The 21,015-nt window shown below is 40.2% G+C and overlaps 1 protein-coding gene across 1 annotated transcript in view; it reads right to left on the bottom strand.

The window, feature by feature from the left end:
* Nucleotides 1-4,289: 4,289 nt before the first annotated feature.
* LOC149174716 (adenosylhomocysteinase 2-like) overlaps nt 4,290-21,015 on the bottom strand; it is a 29,468-nt gene continuing 12,742 nt past the window's right edge. The window contains exons 2-4 of the mRNA XM_089420943.1: nt 12,928-13,107; nt 12,455-12,577; nt 4,290-4,826 (exon numbers count right to left, since the gene is read on the bottom strand). Of these exons, the coding sequence (XP_089277069.1) occupies nt 4,290-4,826; nt 12,455-12,577; nt 12,928-13,107 (840 nt within the window). The remainder of the gene's footprint in view (nt 4,827-12,454; nt 12,578-12,927; nt 13,108-21,015) is intronic.

Raw genomic sequence — 21,015 nt, forward strand, 5'->3', positions numbered from 1 at the left:
AAATAATAGCATATGTCCGCTTGTGATCCTTGTGCACTTGCAGAGCAGGATCGTTTAAAATAACTCTGGATGTGATCTCAGCTTTGGGTTTGTAGGGTCCCTTTTGTTTCTTGTCTTTAGTTCCCTGTTTTTTGTCTTCTACCTCCTTATCCTTTATGCCATTGTTTTCCTTAGTATTGGCTCCTACTGTCTCCTCTTCCATATTCCTTTTCCCTTCCTCCGAAGTGCCTCTAGCATTTTCTAGAGGTTTCTTACGTCTACTAGCAATGGTCTCCTTTTAGGAGGGAGTAGCACTCCCTCCTCTGCGACCCTCCATGAGAAACTCTGTCTGCAACTCGTTGAAAATGTTCGCCTTCGTTGTTCCTGCCCTCCTCATTCATTCTCCATATTGGATAATCGAAAAACTCTTCATGTAATCTTATATTAGCTGGTCAATTGATATTGAATTTGGCTGGATTTCCTTTTAGGCTCATTAATTATATGGTAATACAAATAATACCATCTTTAATTAAATATATATATATATATATATATATATATATATATATATATATATATATAAAATTAATTTTGTTTAATAAATACATATTTTGTTTAATATTATAGAGTTTATATTTGAAAATAACATGTAAGAAAAATAAAAAATAATAAAACCATCTTTATTGATTCAATTTTAAAAAACAAATAAAACCATATGCAATTTTTTCATGTATTCAATTTTAAACCATTCTTAATTTCAATTTATATAATTAGGACCCATCCATAATGTAATTTTATATATTTTTAAATAAATAAAAATTAATAAAACCATCTTTATGGGTTCAATTTTAAACAAACAAGAAAACCCTATGTAATTTTTTCATCTATTTAATTTTAAACCACTCTTCATTTCAATTTATATAATTAGGACCTATGCATAATGCAATTTTATATATTTAGGGATTACCAAACTCATTCTATGTGAATCATAATTTATGTATTTTAATGTAAAATTAATTTAAAATAATTATTTATAAGTATATATATATATATATATATATATATATATATATATATATATATATATATATATATATATATATATATATATATATATAATATGATTATTTTAGAATAGTTTTTTAAATCTTAAATTTAATTATTAATATTTATTAGATGAAAGGTAAGAATTTGATTTTTATGAAATATTTTAAAATATTTTTAATAATATTCACAAATCAGAGATTGAGAATTATCTCTAAAGTAGTTATGTTATTTTTATAAAAAAGCATCATATCAAATGAAAGGTTTTTAGCTTATATAAAATGTGTCATGAAATTAGTTTTTTGTGTTTACTATAGCTATGTCTATTAACAATTAGCAACCATCACTACTACATAATGGGGGATTTTAAGACAATATTTGAGACATTTTTTAGGTATATTGTCTTAACTTGAGACAGAAAAACTTGTGTATTGTCTTAAATATTGTCTTTAAGAAGGTGTCTCAAAAATTATTATCTTAAAGATTATTGTCTCAAAAAATTCTCTATAAAGACAACATATAACACAAGAATTATTGTCTCTCTTGAGACAATTTTATTTTTGTCTCTCTAGAGACAACACTCAGATTAGAGACAATATGTATTTAACACTAGCTATTGTCTCTCTAGAGACACCAAAATTTTTATTTAAAGATCACTTTTGTTTCTCTGGAGACAATATAAAACAATGAATTCATAAATATCTCACCATTGAAATAAATCGATATAAAAAACATTTAATTAAAAATAAACTACAAAATCGTTGATTAATTCATGTTAGCACACAGTGGAATCGAACCACCAACCTCCTGCTTGTAAGGCAGGCACTCTTCCATTGAGCTAGCACACTTTAAAGAATTATGTGAAGAGTTATGGCAATCCTGAAAACTACATTTATAGCCATTGATTCCTCATTCATATTAATATGTCCCTTCTTAAGCTCTCGATTCCTAATATTATGGCCTTTTCCCCCTCGGAAGCTCCATATAGGGGGATTGCAAGGATTTGTTAGTGCGTGGAATAAGGATGGGAATAAGGAATGAACGGGAACGAAATGAACGGGAATAGAATGTGTGCTACAGAATGGAATGAGAATGGCATGTGTGCTGCAGAATAGAGGGAATTGACGGGAAATGTGTGCTACAGACTAGGTTAGGGGCCCAGCTACCTTTAAGTCAATTCTTTGAAAGGGTGTTGGTCCAGCTCATGAACTGCTTCACCGTTCACGTCATCTTGCGCATCACGGCATATTAACGTGAGGCATGATTGGTCACATCTAAAACCTATTCCTGAGCATAAAAGAGTCAATTCTTTTCAGATAGAAGAGGTAAATAAATGAACACGGACTAAGGAAGGAGGATCATATCTAGTGAAATAAGGAGGATACTCTAAGGAAGGATAGTTACCGAAGGAAGGGTTGTACCAGGAAAGCTGTTGTACCAGGAAATATGACTTGCCTTATGACTTGCTATATCAAATGGCAGGAAGGCGCAGCCGCACCTCCATTCTATGAGTTGATACACTTTAGGGGCCTTAATGGATAGTGCCTATAGGAGATGCCTATAGGAGATGCCTATAGGAGGTGCCTTGAGTATGTGCCTATCACATCCTCTAGCTGGTACGTTCATCCGTCTCTCCCTTCTGCGACCTCGTCCTGATATACACTTTTTAGTTCATGGCAACTACTTTATAGGGGGGGAACGAGCCTCTAAACAAGAAGTGACCGGATAAAAAAAATTGTATATTAGTTAGCTGGAGTATGGCTGTAACACCTATAGCTGTACCAGTACTAGTACCTATAGCTCTCCTTGTACCAGTAACTAAGTGTATGTTTGGTTGATTGGGTGAGGTAGGTAGGGATAATATCTATTGGTAGTAGGTCTAGTGAGATGGATAGGGGGGTATGGGGTTAACTAGCTTGGATGTATGGCTTGTATGGTTCGTTGAAATCAGTTCAGGTAGGGAGGTAAGGTGGCTTGGGTTAGGTCATTACTAGCTTGACTTGACCAACTGTACAGTCCATATGAGTATGCTTTGGTCTATTTGGTTGGCTAAAGGTTCCACGCGCTGGTGTTTCACGAGGTAACCAGCGCAATAGCAGCACGAGTGACGTGTCCCAGTGATAATCCCGTAACTACTTGCTTGGTCAGATGGGATCGCTTACTTGCTGTAAGGAGTGGCTGTACGGGCTGGATGGGATGGATGGACTAGCTGGGGTGGATGGGGGATGGTACGGCTGGTCTGGCTGGGATGGCTGTAGAGGATGGCTGGCTGAATGGCTGGCTGGATGGATTGCTTTATCAACTTTCTTTATTGGTTGATGGCTTACACAAAATTCTCACCATAAGGTACATGATAGAGAAATCAACAGTATGATATGAAGCATGGAGAAGCAAATCCATGGCTAATATGAGCTCAATATCAAAGTAACTTTTAAGACAAGGAGTAGGATTATAACTGCACAAAAAAACAACAAGAGTATGTAAAATGATTTATTAAAAACATAACTGTAAGACTTAGCATACAAGTAGGTCCCGAGAAAGGTGCATGGGTTTTTGGTTTTTGGGTGTTGCAAGCCCATGCTTCCTTAAAACAAATGTTTGATGTGATGCTGCAAGAAATTCAGCAGCCACGCATACAAGCAATAGAAAAATTTTATTATAATTATACCGAGACAATGGAGATGCTGACAAAGAGAGGCCAGATCTTTAAATGTCAAGGAGCATTGCTACTTGATACTCACCGAGCAGGTCTCACCCAAAATGTCATCTCTTCAGTATGTAGTGAGGAGGGGCTTGTAAGGTCCCTTAAAACAACGGAGCTACCAAAAATAAATGCTACAGTTTCTTTTATTTGCAAACAACGAGGACATTTTCTACTCGTCCAACAAGCCATCCCAAATGTTAGATCTTTTCAGTATCGGTAGTGAGCAGGCTTGTAAGGTCCCTCAACAGGAACATTGATATACTCTGCCTGATCAGGAGAAAGCTTTGTTATCTTGGCACCCAACTTGGGCAAGTGCAGAGCAGCCACCTTCTCATCTAGATGCTTAGGAAGCACATAGACCTTCTCATACTAACCTGATTTCTTTTTATACCAGAGCTCTAACTGAGCAATGACCTGTAGAAAATGGTAGAGATTATGCACCATTTATGGAACATACACCTATGTAGCAATGGATCATATGCAACAATATAATCAAGGGATTGGTATGCCTAAGCAATCTAGTATGTACAAGCAATGGTTGCAAGGAATTAGAAATATTTACCTAGTTTGTAAAGGAGCAAGACATGACAAAACTTGGGTGGCCAATTGCACAACCCAAGTTCATCAGACGTCCCTCTGCAAGAACAATGATGCCACTGTTGGTGTCAGGGAACACCCACCTATCAATTTGAGGCTTGATGGTAATCTTCTTAACACCAGGGAAAGTTTCAAGGCCTTGCATATCAATCTCGTTGTCAAAGTGACTGATGTTACAAACAATGGCATTGTTCTTCATTTTCCTCATGTGATCTACCATGATGATGTCCTTGTTGCCAGTGGTTGTCACAAAGATATCAGCAGTGCTAACTACATCCTCAAGGGTGAGAACAGGAAGGCCTTCCATAAGTGCTTGCAGGGCACAGATAGGATCAATCTCTGTAACAATGACCCTAGCTCCAGCGACTTTCAAGGCTGCAGCACAACCCTTGCCAACATCTCCAAACCCACAAACAACAGCAACCTTACCAGCAATCATGACATATGTGGCTCTCATAAGACCATCTGGGAGAGAGTGCCTACATCCATACAAGTTGTCAAACTGCAAAAGAAGAAAGAGAATCAGAATCAACACAAACTACATCTCAAATAGAAAAATTTTGAAGAAAAAAAAGATCTGAGAAATCTGGCCCTGGATCTATAATTCACAATAATTCAAAACTTCAATACAAGTCCAATAAGCTTTCGCTAATATTAACCCATCACAGTGAGATAATTGAATATATGTAAAGGTCCTTGATTTTAAATATGAAGATGCTTCTACACCCACCATGAACTCACATTGATTCAGCACCCTAAAAATTGAATTTTTTTTTAATGTAGTGGAAACTAGTGAATCCTAAAATGTAATGTAATGCAAGCTAACTATACCAAAAGCATCATGATGTGATCTCAATGACACCGAAGAATCAAGGAAACTAACAAGAGCAATGCAACTCATAACATCATGAATGAGACCAAAATGCCCCCAAGGCCATATCATATCCAACATCAAGAAGCTAGTATCACATGATTAAGATTAACATTAAGATTAAGATACTTCTTAATGCTCTAAACAGATATAAGATAATACTGTCAAAACTGATAAATAGCGGTCTGAAATTTACCATATTATACTATAAATATGTATAACAGTTTGATGATGAGATCCTAACTGCTTTAAAACAAACACAAAACTCATTGTTAGAACCAAAAACACAACAACTAATCAAGATTCCACATCTCAAACACCCTGACAAGATCTAAACAACAAAAAACCCACCAGAAAAGTGTGAGTTCAAAAAGAAATGAGAACAAATTTCAAATCCAAACCACAACACCTAGACAAGATCCTACTTCAAAGCACCCTGACCAGATCTCAAAAATCATGCATCTACCTGAAAACATCTATTAAGAAAAAACAAGGGGCAAAGAAATGAGGCAAGGATCTAAATCCAGATCACAACATATAAGCAAGATCACATTTAAAAAAACTCTAGACAAGATCTTAACATCCCCACCACGCCCAACTTAAAACATCTATTAAAAAACAACATAATGTTTATGAAAAATCACAGAGGGCATGACTATGACATTAATTGGTGAAAATCGACACTACTATGAGATGAATGACCCACTCCACCATATGTTGCATGATTTTTAATGTAACGAGGCTAGGTACAGGGAATGGGGATTTCTGGCAAATAGCAATGGATCATACACAACAATATAATCAAGGAATCGGTATGCCTGCGAAATTTGGTATTTACAAGCAATGGTTGTAGGGCATTAGAAATATTTACCTATTTTGTAAAGGAGCAAGACATGACAAAGCTTGGGTGGCCAGTTGCACGACCCAAGTTCATCAGATGTCCCTCTGCAAGAACAATGATGCCATTGTTGGTGGTGGGCTCCAGTATTGTAGCAATAATTCTACAACTCCTGGAGCTTCCTATCTCTAATTTTATCAACCCGGTAGTTCGTAACAAACTTGGAAGCGACGGTGCTGTATGCACAAGTACTAGCTCTTGTCGCAGCTGTCACTTGGTCAGCTGGCACAAGTCCGCTAGGGCTCCAGCCAACTTCTATATGTTCTCAGAAGAAGCTTTCTAAATGATGGACGAAGGCTATCTCAAAGGAAAGTAACCTACTTTGCAAGAATGAACTGAAAGCCAACCAAAACATGTAAACCCTAATAACCCTAATCTGACTAGTTTAATCTCTATGATGCAATGGTGGGAGTGCAAACGTCTAGAAATGATGCCATTACTTCTAGTGAGATGAGATGCATGAATTTAAACTACTTTCATTGAATAGAACTCATTTTTGTATTTTTGCTCAAGTGGGTGGAGTTATTGTGATTGTGCTTCTTACTAGGTCTTGACTGTGCAGGGGTATTTCAAAGGGAGGAAGGCTTGAGAAAGGTCAGGAGGGCTCTGAGAGGTTCCAGGGGATCCATCACATCATTCCACAGAAGTCCACAACGTTCAGGTGCTTGGCAACTGTGTTTGCAGGCTTCTACAAGATGTCTGCAGGGGATCCTACAGGAAACTCGGGATTTCTACAGGAAGTCTGCTAACTTCTACAGGATGTCCTACAGTCGGAGTTTTAGGTAATGGAGGAGTGAAGGAACTATATGGATGGATGGGTAAGATGAAAGAGGAGCTTGAGATGGCCTATGGACAGAGAGGTGAGGTGGAAAGAGAGTGGATAGAGCTGGTTGGTCGATAGAAGGGTAGAGGCAATGAAAGGTCAAAAAGATTGGGCAATGTGGATAATAGAAGGGTTGGAAGGCAAATGAGCTGAACAGAGGATGAGTAGGTGGCTTAGGCACGGTTCAGAAAGATAAGAACACGATGAAGTGGGGCTGCACAGTGTAAATGAAACAAATCACCCTTATCTTGCATGTAAACGAAAGTTCACCAACCTATTCTAACTGTTTTATTAGGAATCAAAGAACAACAACGTAAGCCGAAAGGAATTCGTGCATGATGATGAACCAAAGAGTCATTACTCAAGATATAATCGTATGAACAATTCTTCAATCGAAAACATTACATCAATACTTGCATGCATATGTTAAATCAGTGTTTTTTTGGCAGTTGGCACGGTCTACACTTCCGGTCCCCAAACAGAGGTGAAAGTGAGCATGCATTCAACCTTTTTGAACTCAACTTAACTTCAATCCCCCTACGCTAATTCTGAACTAATGAAACAACTGCATTCATGAAACTAACCTACGTAACCAAACCGAAACAGTCAACTCAGCAAACTGTATTTTTCAAGTGCAAGTAAAGGAAAGAAATGCAATGATAAAATAAAGACAAGTAACAATACAAAGAAAAGGAGGTCTATTGCTCTCAGGTTGGGCCCTTAACCTGAGAGCTATAGCTCCCTTAAGAACTAAGAATCGAATCCCAAATCTGACTGCCTTTATTAAAATACCATGATCATGAGTCTAACAACATGCCAAAATTGGCTTACAAAGAGAAAAAACAGAGCTACAGCTCATAATCCAAAATCTATAACAAAAGTTCAAGAGTCTCATCGAAGGTTATAGCCTTAATATTTATACATGATGAGGGCCAAGCTGGCCTCCTCAATTAGTGGAGCTTGGCTGTCCAACTACAAGTAAACTGCTGTTCCTGTAGAATCCGTTGGCTGCCTTCTAGCGCGGTGGTGATAGTTGTTAGAGCTTGGAGCTGGGGTGGAGATCAAGAGGGAGGTCATTCAAAGCTGTGGACAACCTCCCTATAAACTCGCAATGCCACCTTGGCTGTCTCCTTGTCTCCATCTGCGTGGTCTTTGCTCCCTTTAATGCCAAAAAACCTGAAATCATCATGTATTAGCCACATAGACATAATGCCTGCCCTTCTTCCTAGAAATAACACGAATATACTAAGAAAAGATGCATAAGTGATAAAAAAGGAAGGGTTGAGCAAGGTAAGTAGGCCAAATGAGCCCAAATTGTTACCAAAAATTGGGGCTCATCAGTTGGTGTCAGGGAACACCCACCTATCAGTCTGAGGCTTGATGGTAATATTCTTAACGCCTGGGAAAGTTTCAAGGCCTGTCATTTTTAATTAAAGGGGTACTTGGAAGAGTTGATGTCAAGATAGGAGAGTATCTACTAATGGCCATACAAGAAAACAAGTCAGAACGTTTTTAATCTATATTTGAAAAATAGAAATCAATTCTGCCAAATATCAGAGAATATATAAAACCATAAATGCAGGCTTTGCAAACTTAGTTTTCCTGTGAGAGATTATAGAAACTTCAAATGTAAAATGAAAATGTCCAAATAAATATTCTAATTTGACATTCATAATGCAAAATTTAGAGTATCTTACAACGCACTGAGGCACACCAAACCTCTCTGGTAGTGAAATGGCAACAAGTTTGACCTACAAAATCTAGAGCATATAAATTCTATTAATGTCTAAAATGGAGCCCTATAAAATCCTTGTTAATTGTAAGGGAGGTTATTCTTTAATGCAATTCATACATTGTACAAGTAGAAATATAGCACAATACAAAAGCAATGAAGCAAAAGGATGAAGCTTAACTAACATGTGCATTATGATGTTATGGCAGGAGGAGGTTGCATGAAAATTTCACTCAACTAAAAGCCTGGAACAAAGAAAGACATGCGTTGATTTGGATCTATAATCCCTAAATAAAATTCCAGCTAAACTAGATATGTCCACCACTTCTCATATAAGTTTAGCTTCCATCTTCGCGCAACATGAATTTCAGTAACAACAGGCATGAACTCTAGTAAGTGTGCTTCAGTGTATGTAGGTTGGGTTGTGGTCTAACAGAATCTTGATGTGAGTCTACCCCAATTAACCCAGGTTCGATTCTTAGATTATACATGGTTGGGCATCAACAAAGTGACACATGCCAAGAATTTTGCACCCACTAAGGCCAAAATTTGCATAGCCCAGTAATAAAGCATCACAAGAATATTATCAGTTCAGAACTTAGCTTTCGATACAAATAAATCATCTCAAAAATATTACCAGTTCAGAAATCTTTAGATACAAATAAAACATGACAATAATATTACCCATTCACAGAGTTCTAAGTACAAATAAAACATTACAATAATATTACGAGTTCACAAAGCTCTAAATACAAATGAAACATCACCATAATATTATGTGGTGATAGAGGTCTAAATACAAATAAAACACTAATAATATTACCAGTTCACAAATATGTAAATACAAATAAAACATCATAATATTAGAAGTTCACAAAACTCTAAATATGTGTTCCAGGCATGCTCTTGTCATTCCATAATCATCCCAAATTGCTTGTTCCCACCAATCACGTTCCCCCATCAATATTGTTAAATTCCCTAAGCTTTGCATGTCCATACCTAACCTCCTCAACGTTGGGCAATCCTGAATATTAAGGACACGAAGGGTAGTGAATGACCCCACCATACTTTGTAAGTAGGACATGGATACCAAATCCACCCTCTCTAGCATTGGAAATCCACTTGGGCTTTATATGAGGTCCCTCACCTGTGTGCATGCTTTTACTTTGAGAAATTTTAACTTTGGCAATGTCTACAATGAAGGAAATTTTGTCATTTGATCACACCCAAACAATTTTGTTCTCTGTAGTCACTGAAACTCACAAATCCAGTCTGGTAAGTTTACTCCCTTATAGCTGATCAACCTGAGAGTTTGTAGTTTCTACATATTTTGCATACAGTGGGGAAGATGCATGCTCAGCTCTTGCGAAATATGTGCGTTACACTCCAAGGATAAGTGCCTAATTTCAAACAATGTTCTTAAATCCATACCTATTTCATTCTCTTCAGTCCTTGGCATTATAGTTAGAGCAAGCTCTGTTAGATGTGTGAGATCCTTTAAAGGCTCTGAACTTTCTGAATACAACTGTAGCCTTTTCAGGGAAGTGAGCTGAGATATCTGCAGTGGAATCACCAATTTTTCTACGCCCAGTAGGTTAAGATCTTGAAGCCTTGAATGATTTCATACGGTGGGAGGCAGGGATCTTATATAGCAGAAGGAAAGATCTAAAAATTGAAGCCGTGGAAGACTACATATGGTTGGAGGGAAATCACAAATGTGAGTACGACTCAATGGGAGAAACTTTGGAAATGTGAGTTGACTAAGAGATGTTGTCACTAACACCATACTGGTGTTGGAGAGATCAAGAACCTGCAGATATGTGAGGCTGTGGAAAAAGATTTGTGGAACATGACGAGATAATGGATTTTCATACAAGTTTAAACTTACAACTTTTGAACCACTGAAATCATTTGGCAAATCTTCAATTTGATTCCAGTGTAGAAATATTCTCTTGCAATCCCAACTTTGAGCATCTGTAAAGAATAACATGCGGCACTCTTATGTGCTTCAGTTTCCACACATTATCTGTTTTTTTAACATTGCCAATGAGCTGCTTATCAACAAGCAAACCACGATCTATAAGATGCCTTGAGTAGTTGCGCGCGGTGACCATGTCCATTTAATAGGTAGCCTATCTGCTCTTGACAAGGCCTTCAACAATCCACATTCTCATCAAGATATCCACATCAATTTCTTCATCTTCTGAAAACATGGCACAGTAGAGAAAACAATTTTGCAAGCTTGAATTGGAAAAATCATCATAGCTCCATTTTAGTGGCAAATACAGATCTTTATGAACATGGGGATGCATATCTCAAAAATAAGGATCCTCACTTTTTATCAGAGATACATAATTATTCTACTCATCTACAATTGTTTTCCCAATCATAGATTTAGCCAATATAGTTATGGCTAAGGGAAAACCTTCGCACTTGTCTGCAATATTTTGGGCACACTCCTTTAACTCCACTGGAACATCGCTACCTTTGAAAGATACTCTCTCAAACAGTTCCCGACCTTCTTCCATAGACAAGGGCTCCAATTCCAGTGTCATGTACGCCTCCATTAATGCTAGATCTCTGTTGTGTGTATAGAATAAAAAGATGCTACAACGACAACATTCCCTGACACCTACCTCTTCCAGTAGATCCAGGGGAGTCCACATGTCATCTAATATCAAAAGAAATTTTCTATGAAAAGTGTTTGAGAGAATATCATCTTCTGGGTATTATGACTAGAAAATCCTGAGAGGTCTAAATTGATTGTCTCAGCAATCTAACTGTGTAAGTCTGAAATTTGATAGGTTCGAGAGGCTGTGAGCCAAATCACATCTTCAATCCAACTTTGGAAAGGCTTCTAAAAATTGTAGACCTGTTTTAGCAACGTCGTCTTTCCAACGCCAGGTATTCCATATACACAAAACCTGAGAGTTTCCTCTTTCCTAGCTTCCTATAAATAAATAAGTAGATTAATCCTATGAAGAAAGTTTATAAATAAGAAGATTAATCTTATGAAGAAAGTTTATAATGGGTATATACCCCAAATAAAATAATAATAATAAGCTTTCAAACAGTTTAATGGCTAAACTACACTGGCTCCTTGTGCACCACCTTCTACCTACTTTTCCTTTCCATAGTTTTAAGGTCTACTTTATGATTATTATTAATAGTCTCTGCTACTTCCCAACTATTAGTTGTACAATTCCACACGTTTTTTCTACTATATATTAGACTAGGAAACTCCCTCCCCTGTATGATACCGTGGAAATTTGCATAAGCATTTTCTATTTAAGCCTTCTTGAGTTCCTTGCCAAGACTTCCCCTTGGCCTTCCTAGATGCCTTCCTAGTGTTGTTGTTGTGATTTCTGTGCCATTCTATGTTGGGTTTATGGTTTTAGCTTCACTACAAGCCTTTAGGTATATTTTTTCATTTGGGTCTATGCTTTTAGCTCTCCAATACTAGTCTTTAGGCATGCTTTCTGCATAAGTGTTTTTTGTTCTTTGTATTGGGTTTATGTTATTAGCTCTAATACTGGTCTTTTTCATGTTGAGGTGTGTTTTCGTTATACATTTCTCCATTCTTTGTATTGGGTTTATGATATTTTCCTCCCATACTTGCTTCCCAATTCTAGGTTTTAGACAGAAGCAAACTCGCTTGCATCCCTCTATTGGGTGTACAGTTTTAAATCTTTAATTTTTATTTTCTTTTTCCAAAAATTGATATTGGATGCACTTGTGATTCTACAGAGCTGTTGCAAAATCAAGAAGCCTTCTCTGAATCAAATAGCCTTCTCTCCAGAAAATACCAAATAAGCAAGTTGAGCAATTGCATCAGATCTAGATCCTACATCTAGTTCCCCACAATCTTTTCTAAAGGCAAATTCATTTTGATGCTGCAGAGCTATTGCTAAATCGAAATAGCTATCTCCCTTCACATAAGCAGATAGGGAAATTACATCAGATATAGATCCTACATTTAGCTTTACACAATCCTTTCTCAGGGAAAATGTAATTGTGACGTTGCAAAGCTTTTGCTAAATATAATTAGCCTCTTCCCCACCACAAGCGCAAGTAGGACCAGTGCATGAGATCTAAATCTCACGTGTCCACTGCCCATTTTTTCACGGCCACCATTCACACATCTAACTCGACTAGCTGACTGGTCGACGTGGCCAATCGATTGACCATACCACCGCTCAACCCATCCATTTCACACTTTGCAAACATTTTCAAAGTAAAATTCATGCAATTCGTTGGAAGAAAGGGTCGAGACACTTACCTGTGCGGCCGCAACACGATTGTTCAGGCTTTTAGATGACGATGAGTGAATTTGGTTGTTGCTGCTTGATTTGCACAGGCCCGAAGGTTCACATTCATAGGCCGCTAACGATGGATTGGATGCTTCAGCTGCATGCGCCCGCGTTTTCCTTGTATATGGCGTGCACTCTAGCGGGCTTAACTGTTACGGGACTCCTACAGGATGTCATGTAACAGTTTCTTCCTCCTCGGGTGCATGCTACACGACGAAGGAAATGGCCCCACGATCACGCTCACAGAGCTCATGGACGGCTGGGATGGATATGGTATGACATCTCAGCATTTTTTCATCTTAAAAATTTCTTTTCTCTTGATAACTCAATGATCTGCTTTGATGGTGCAGGTAACTTCATTGCATGTCGACGGGGATGGTAGAAAGAGGTGACAGCAATGTATAAGGGTGCCAACAGTAGCTTGCATGCGTCCCAACCGACCCTTGGTCGTTAGATCTCCTCATAAAATGAATTCTGGCCCGTCCCGAACTTCTATAGGAAGTTTCCTGTAGAAATACAGAACTTCCTGTAGAAGGGTTGCCTTTCCTGTAGAAAGTCTGCACCTTCCTGTAGAAAGTCTGCATCTTCCTGTAGCAAGTCTGCATCTTCCTGTAGAAGACTCAAGCCATGATGAAATTGTGCACATACCTTGGAGGAAATGAGTATTCTTGGAGGAGGTGCTGTTGAGGTCTCTTGGCAGCATGATAAGGATCTTTGGCTTTGCGTTAAAAGACCTCCTCTCCTCCATAGAACACCTGCATCCTGCATGCATTTTCACATTATAAACTTGCTGTCCCTATCTTTTTGCTTATTGTTTTTTTCTTTTTCTTTTTTTTTCTTTTTTTTGTGAAAGATAACAGGGGCGCCTCAATGAGGTTTTCACCCTTGCCATCTGCCTTAAGTGCCTCAGAGAGGTTTTCACCCTTGCCATCTGCCTTAAGCGCCTCAGAGAGGTTTTCACTCAAGGATCTTTTCAAATCTCTCTCTCTTTTTTTTTTTTTTTTTGAAAGACAGTAGGGGCGCCTCAATGAGGTTTTCACCCCTACCACCTGCCTTGGGAGCCTCAGAAAGGTTTTCACCCAAGGATCTTTATTATTATTTTTTTTTTTTTTTTTTTTTTTAAATCTTTCATGGTATACCCAAAGCAGAGGCAGAACCCTTCTCTATGACCAATACAGATTTCTCCATAGTTTTGATGAACTCTTGTCTTGAGAGAGGTTTCCTGTAGATCTTCAATCGATGCCCATTGACAAGCATGGGGATAGCTTCCTCATCAATGGTTCGAATAAGAACAGATCCATTGTCATGGCATTTTTCCACTGCATATGGTCCTAGCCATCTGGTTCTCAGCTTCCCCTTGAAATCTTTGTATTTGGAGTCATACAATAGGGCCCAATCTCCCGGCTGGAATTGCTTGTCATGGAGATGTTAGTCATGCCACACCTTTCTCTGAAGTTGAACCACTTCTGATTGAAGGAGGGCCTGCATCCGGTGCTCGTCCAGTCCATTCAGCTGAAATAACCTTTCTTGTTGTGCATGGCTGAGATCTAGATCTAGCTGAGCTGCCATCCTCAAAGTGTTGTACTCGAACTCAATGGACAGCAAAGCTTTCTTCCCATAGACCAGCTCATAAGGTGTGAAGCCGGTGGTGGTCTTCTAGGTGGTGTTGTAAGCCCATGTGGCCTCAACCAGGTGATCTGTCCAATCTTTCCTACTTCTGCTCACCACCTTAGTCAAAATCCCTTCCAACGCTCTGTTGGTGACTTCCACTTGCCCATTTGCCTGTGGATGAAAGGGGGTGGAAGTCCTATGCTTGATCTTGTGGTGAGCTAGCATGTCTTCAATCAATTTGGATGTGAACTGGCTCCCTTGATCGGTGACCAGCTCTCTTGGGTAGCCAAATTTGTAGAAGATGTTTTCTCTTAAGAACTCGACCACCTTCTCTTCTGTTGCTGCCTTGATTGCTTTAGTCTCTGCCCACTTTGTCAAGTAGTCAATGCACACAATGATGTAAGACCTTTGCCTCGAAGGAGGGTTGATTGGACCCACAAAATCCATACCCCACTTCTCAAATGGCTCAAGAGTCACTTGAGGTTGGAGAGGCATCTCATCCCTTGGAGTCGGTTTCCCCATTCTTTGGCATCGGTCACATTGGCTGATATATCTTCTGACATCTTGATGAAGTGTGGGCCAATAGTAGCCTGCCTACAGGATTTTGAAGGCAGTCCTCTTTGCTGCAAAATGTCCTCCACAAGGCCCATCATGACAGGTGAGGAGGATATCAAAGACTTCCTCCTCCCTTACACAATGCCTTAAGATCTGATCAGGGCCAAGCTTGAACAGGTTGCCCCCGATCCAAGTAAACGAGGCACTTTTTCTGATGATTCTGCTCTTCTCTCTTGAAGATAGGTGCGGAGGGAACTGTGCGGAAACAAGGTAGTTTGCTATATCAGCAAACCATGGAGAGAGTACTGAGATAGCAAATAGATGTTCATCGGGCATCTGGTCATCCACTGTTCCATCCTCATCTGTAGACAAATCCAATCTAGATAAAAAGTCAGCAAAAACATTTTCTTTACCTGGTTTGTCAACAATGGTCAAATCAAACTGCTGCAATAAAAGTAACCATCTAATAATACGAGCATTCACATCTGGTTTATTCATTAAATATCTAATTGCAGCATGATCCGTATGTACAAAGGTTTGATAGCCAGTAATATAATATCGGAACTTGTTCAGTGCATGGACCACATCCAAGAATTCTTTCTCGGTTACAGTGTAATTCAGCTCGGCTTTGGACAAGTTTTTGCTAACAAAGTAAATGGCATATGGAAGTTTCTGCTCAACTTGTCCTAAAGCTGCCCCTATGGCTTTGTTCGAGGCATCAGTGTGGATGTGGAAAGGTAGGGCCCAGTTTGGGCCTCTCAGGATTGGGGCTGACACCAACTTGTCCTTTAATTCATTCAAAGCCCTCTGACAATCGTCAGTCCATTTAAACTCCACATCTTTTGCCAACAGGCCAAACACTGGCGAGGCTAGCTTGCTGAAGTCTTTAATGAATCTCCGGTAATACCCTGCTAATCCTAAGAAACTCCAGACATCCCTCACCTTTTGGGGAGGTGGAACCTTCTTGATGAGAGCAATTTTGTTAGGATCCACTTGTAACCCTTGGCAAGAAATGGTATGGCCTAGCACAGTCCCTTCAGTCATCAGGAATTCACATTTTTCAGGACTAAGGGACAAGTTCATCTCAATGCATTTGGTTAGGACCTTCCCTAGATTGTACAATGCTTCCTGGAAGTTGGACCCATAAGGAGTGAAGTCATCCATATAGATTTCCACCGCATCATGGACCAATTCCGAGAAGATGCTCAAGACAACTCTCTGGAAGGTAGCAGGAGCGTTGCATAGCCCAAAGGGAAGAACTCGGTAGGCAAAGGTACCCTAAGGACAAGTGAAGGTGGTCTTATCTTGGTCTTCCAGGCTGATTTGGATTTGGTTGTACCCGCTAAACCCATCAAGGAAAGAGAAGAACTTCTTTCCTGCCAGTCCATCCAACACTTGATCTATGAAAGGTAGAGGGAAATGGTCTTTCTTGGTAGCCATGTTCAGTTCTCGGTAGTCCACATAGATTCTCAACTTCCCATTTTTCTTGGGAACCAATACTAGAGGGGACACCCATTCACTATCTGAGATGGGGTAAATGAATCCGGCATCCAACAGTTTTTGCAATTCTTCCTTGACAATGTCCTTAAGGGCTGGATTCATTCTCCTCTGAGGTTTCCTAACTGGTTTACAACCCTCTTTGATGTATATATGATGGGTACAGACCGAGGGATGGACTTCTTTCATCTCCTTATAGCTCCAAGCAAAAGCATCTAGGTGACTGGCCAACAGGCTACACAGCTCCTTTTCCTGGGAAGGAGATAGGGAGGAGCTGATCTTTAACGTTCTCTCAGGGCCGAACTCCACATTCTTGACTCTGGGAGTGACAGGGTTGGTGGCACAAAGGTCCACCAAGGTGTTGGCTTGGGCATCCTCCACCAATTTCTCTAAGGATAGTGCACTGGAAGGTGGATTCTGGATCAAAGTCTCAATCAAGTCATCCTCGGTTGGGGGGTCTCTTCTAGTGGTATCTAGGGTGCACAAAGGTGTTGAGTACACCTCATCCTCTTCTCCTTCCTCCAACCACAGTGGTAAGTCATGCTCTAAGGAGGGTTGGGCAGGAGGGTATAGGACTAGCTGCTTGGACATAGGACCATTTTTGATGGTCATGTTTCCTGCACGGCAACTGATGTAAGCATTTGCAGTGGCTAACCAAGGCCTTCCCAAAATAAGAGGATATCCAGTAAGCTTTGCCTTGGGTTGCAGAACCAAGAAATCTGCAGGGTATTCCCAAGAGTCAACAGAGACCAAGACATCCTCCACAATCCCTTCGGGAGTCATAGTGGAGCGATCTGCTAGTTGCAGTACTGTCGAGGTCTTCCTCAAGGAACCCTGAAGATTGAGCTTGAGCATGGTATCCCTGGTCATCACATTAATGGCAGCCCCCAGATCAATCAAGGTGTGAGGTATGATGGTGCCATTGATGTGGACATCTACTACAGGACTCCCAGGATCTAGGTACTTTGGGCAGATGACTTATCCTAACATAAGATCAGACAGTTGCCCTAAGACATTGATGGTTGAAGCATCTCTCTTTCGCTTGCCTGGGTGTTTAAAACACTTTTCCTTAACCAGTTTGTTGTACATTGGCACATCCTTGATGGCTTGGAGAAGTGGTATTTTCACACACAACTGCTTGAGCTCTCCCAGAAGCTCATCCTCCTCTGGGTTGAGTTGTGTGGTGGCTATTAGTCTCTTAGGAAAGGGTGGAATAGCCTTTGGTTCACTTTCTTGTTTATCCTCCTCGTCCTCTGGTGGAGGAGGTTGCCGATCTGGAAGATTCTTTCCAGATCGAAGATTGATCTCCTGGATCTCCACAGCATAGGTAGGACATGATGTTTCCCCAGTGTATACCTGTTGGGCCTGTCTATTGTTGGGGTTCGGGTTCGGTTGAGCAGGTATTTGAGGTTGCCTTGGAGGAGCAGGAGGTAATGGCTGAGGTTGAACTGGTGGTGGAGGCAAAATGGCGGGAGGAGTGTTGTACTGGGGCCTCCACCCCGACTGAGGTGCATTCCATTGAGGCTGTGGCTGGGCATGTGAATGATATGAATGAGAAGTAGGTTGAGTAGGGTACTGAGGTGGATAAGACCATGGAGGAGGCATAGACCAGGAAGGATGAGCAGGGGGACCCCAGGAAGGCATAGGAGTCGATTGGTTGGGGTTGTAATAAGCTTGAGGTGCCCCTTGCATCCCCTACTGGTAAGGTCTAGGTCCTTGTGGCCTCCTTTGGTTGAGGTGATAGAGAGGTTCAGTGGGAGCTTCTGTCCCTTGGTACATAGCTTTAAACCCAGGTAAGGTTGGACATTAATTTGCGGGATGGTCCTCCTCACAGACGAAGCACACTTCAACCGAATGCAATGGGCATTCGTTCTTAGGGTGTATCCTTGTACATCTAGGGTAGAAGATAGCCAAGGCCCTCTCAACTTCTTCCTTCTTCTGCTGGATCCTGATTGTGTCTAGTTGCATGGCGATGGTCTGTCTCACCTCACTCTTAAGATCTTCTAATTGATTTGCAAACTCATGCTTGGAGAAAGGAATACCAGCTAAGAGAGGGTTGCCTCTACCTCATTTCCGGGCTGCCCTAGAGTGGTTTCTGAACACAGTCTTGATGTCCTCATAAGGCAGCTGGTAAATATCCCCCCCAGCTAACATGTGAAGGGTATCTAAAACGTCTTCAGGGACTCCTCAGAGCAGGACCAACTTGAGGGATTCAGGGTCAAGTGTGCACCTAGCCCGCTTATAGCTAAGTTGGAACCTCTCCTCATAATCCTCTAAGGACTCATCATTTCCCATGGTCATCCGAAAGATTTCTCCCTTGGTTTCCTTGGACCTACAGTAGTCCCGGTACTTGGCATTGAAATCTTGCTACATCTGAGCCCAAGTGGTGATACTATTCCCAGGTAAGCCCATGAACCAGCGTAATGTTGCATCCTTAAGAGTGGAAGGGAAGAGTTTCAGCTTCTGCTCATCTTCAGTATAGTCATAGGTTCTACAAAGGACAACAAACTCAAACAGGAAGGTATCAGGATCTTCAGTAGTCAGTCCATGGAAGTGAGGTAGAGCGGAGGGACTAATGTTTTTCATTTTCATGTCTCCATTGGTCTCTCGGATGGCGAAGGCACCTTCTATTCTCTCATCTTCTCTTCTATTGTCAGCCATAACTTCAAATGGGATGGTCTCTAATTCTTCTTCTGCTATAGGATCTTCGTATATCTCAAGAGGTTCACCTATAGGTTCTTCTGGATCACTGTCACCTAAGAAGAGAGAAGGGTGACTCATTGATGTGGTGGGGGTATTGGGTAGGAATTTGCCTGTTTTATCTCGGTTCCTACGAGGCATGAAATGGAAAGACTTTTTGATTGCTTTTGTTTTTTCTTTGGTACCTGCAAAACTGAAACAGATTGATCTACAACTAACTATCTTGCTGAAATAAAATGCAGAAAGGAATTGAAAGCAGGAAAGAACTAGTCTACTTTGCTCAAATGAAATTGCAGGAATGAAAATACTAGTCTACGCTTGCAGAATTGAAAGGCTAATCTATGCTTGCAAAATTGAAATTGCGGAATTGAAATGCTAATCTATGAAAGAAGGAAATGTCTATGCTACTTTTGCAGAATGGAAATGAAATAAACTACTTGGCAGAAGGCGAGAGTAAGCAAATAGAAGAAAAGCAACAATTACTAATACTCTGACGCTTCCCCGACAACGACGCCAAAAAGATGGTGGGCTCCAGTATTGTAGAAATAATGCTACAACTCCTAGAGCTTCCTATCTCTAATCTTATCAACCCGGTAGTTCGTAACAAACTTGGAAGCGACGGTGCTGTATGCACAAGTACTAGCTCTTGTCGCAGCTGTCACTTGGTCAGCTGGCACAAGTCCGCTAGGGCTCAAGCCAACTTCTATATGTTCTCAGAATAAGCTTTCTAAATGATGGAGGAAGGCTATCTCAAAGGAAAGTAACCTACTTTGCAAGAATGAACTGAAAGCCAACCAAAACATGGAAACCCTAGTAAACCCTAATCTGACTAGTTTAATCTCTATGATGCAATGGTGGGAGTGAAAACGTCTAGAAATGATGCCATTACTTCTAGTGAGATGAGATGCATGAATTTAAACTACTTTCATTGAAGAGAACTCATTTTTGTATTTTTGCTCAAGTGGGTGGAGTTATTGTGATTGTGCTTCTTACTAGGTCTTGACTGTGCAGGGGTAGTTCAAAGGGAGGAATGCTTGGGAAAGGTAAGGAGGACTCTAATAGGTTCCAGGGGATCCATCACATCATTCCACAGAAGTCCACAACGTTTAGGTGCTTGGCAACCGTGTTTGCAGGCTTCTACAGGATGTCTGCAGGGGATCCTACAGGAAACTCGGGATTTCTACAGGAAGTCTGCTAACTTCTACAGGATGTCCTACAGTCGGAGTTTTAGGTAATGGAGGAGTGAAGGAACTGTATGGATGGATGGGTAAGATGAAAGAGGAGCTTGAGATGGCCTATGGACAGAGAGGTGAGGTGGAAAGAGAGTGGATAGAGCTGGTTGGTCGATAGAAGGGTAGAGGCAATGAAAGGTCAAAAAGATTGGGCAATGTGGATAATAGAAGGGTTGGAAGGCAAATGAGCTGAACAGAGGATGAGGAGGTGGCTTAGGCACGGTTAAAGATAAGAACACGATGAAGTGGGGCTGCGCAGTGTAAATGAAACAAATCACCCTTATCTTGCATGTAAACGAAAGTTCACCAACCTATTCTAACTGTTTTATTAGGAATCAAAGAACAACAACGTAAGCTGAAAGGAATTCGTGCATGATGATGAACCAAAGAGTCATTACTCAAGATATAATCGCATGAACAATTCTTCAATCGAAAACATTACATCAATACTTGCATGCATAT

Source organism: Pinus tabuliformis, chromosome 4_1 (genome assembly GCF_031772625.1).
Source record: "Pinus tabuliformis cultivar Carrire ecotype Pingquan chromosome 4_1, CPIR1, whole genome shotgun sequence".
In the NCBI taxonomy this organism is placed as follows: Eukaryota; Viridiplantae; Streptophyta; class Pinopsida; order Pinales; family Pinaceae; genus Pinus; species Pinus tabuliformis.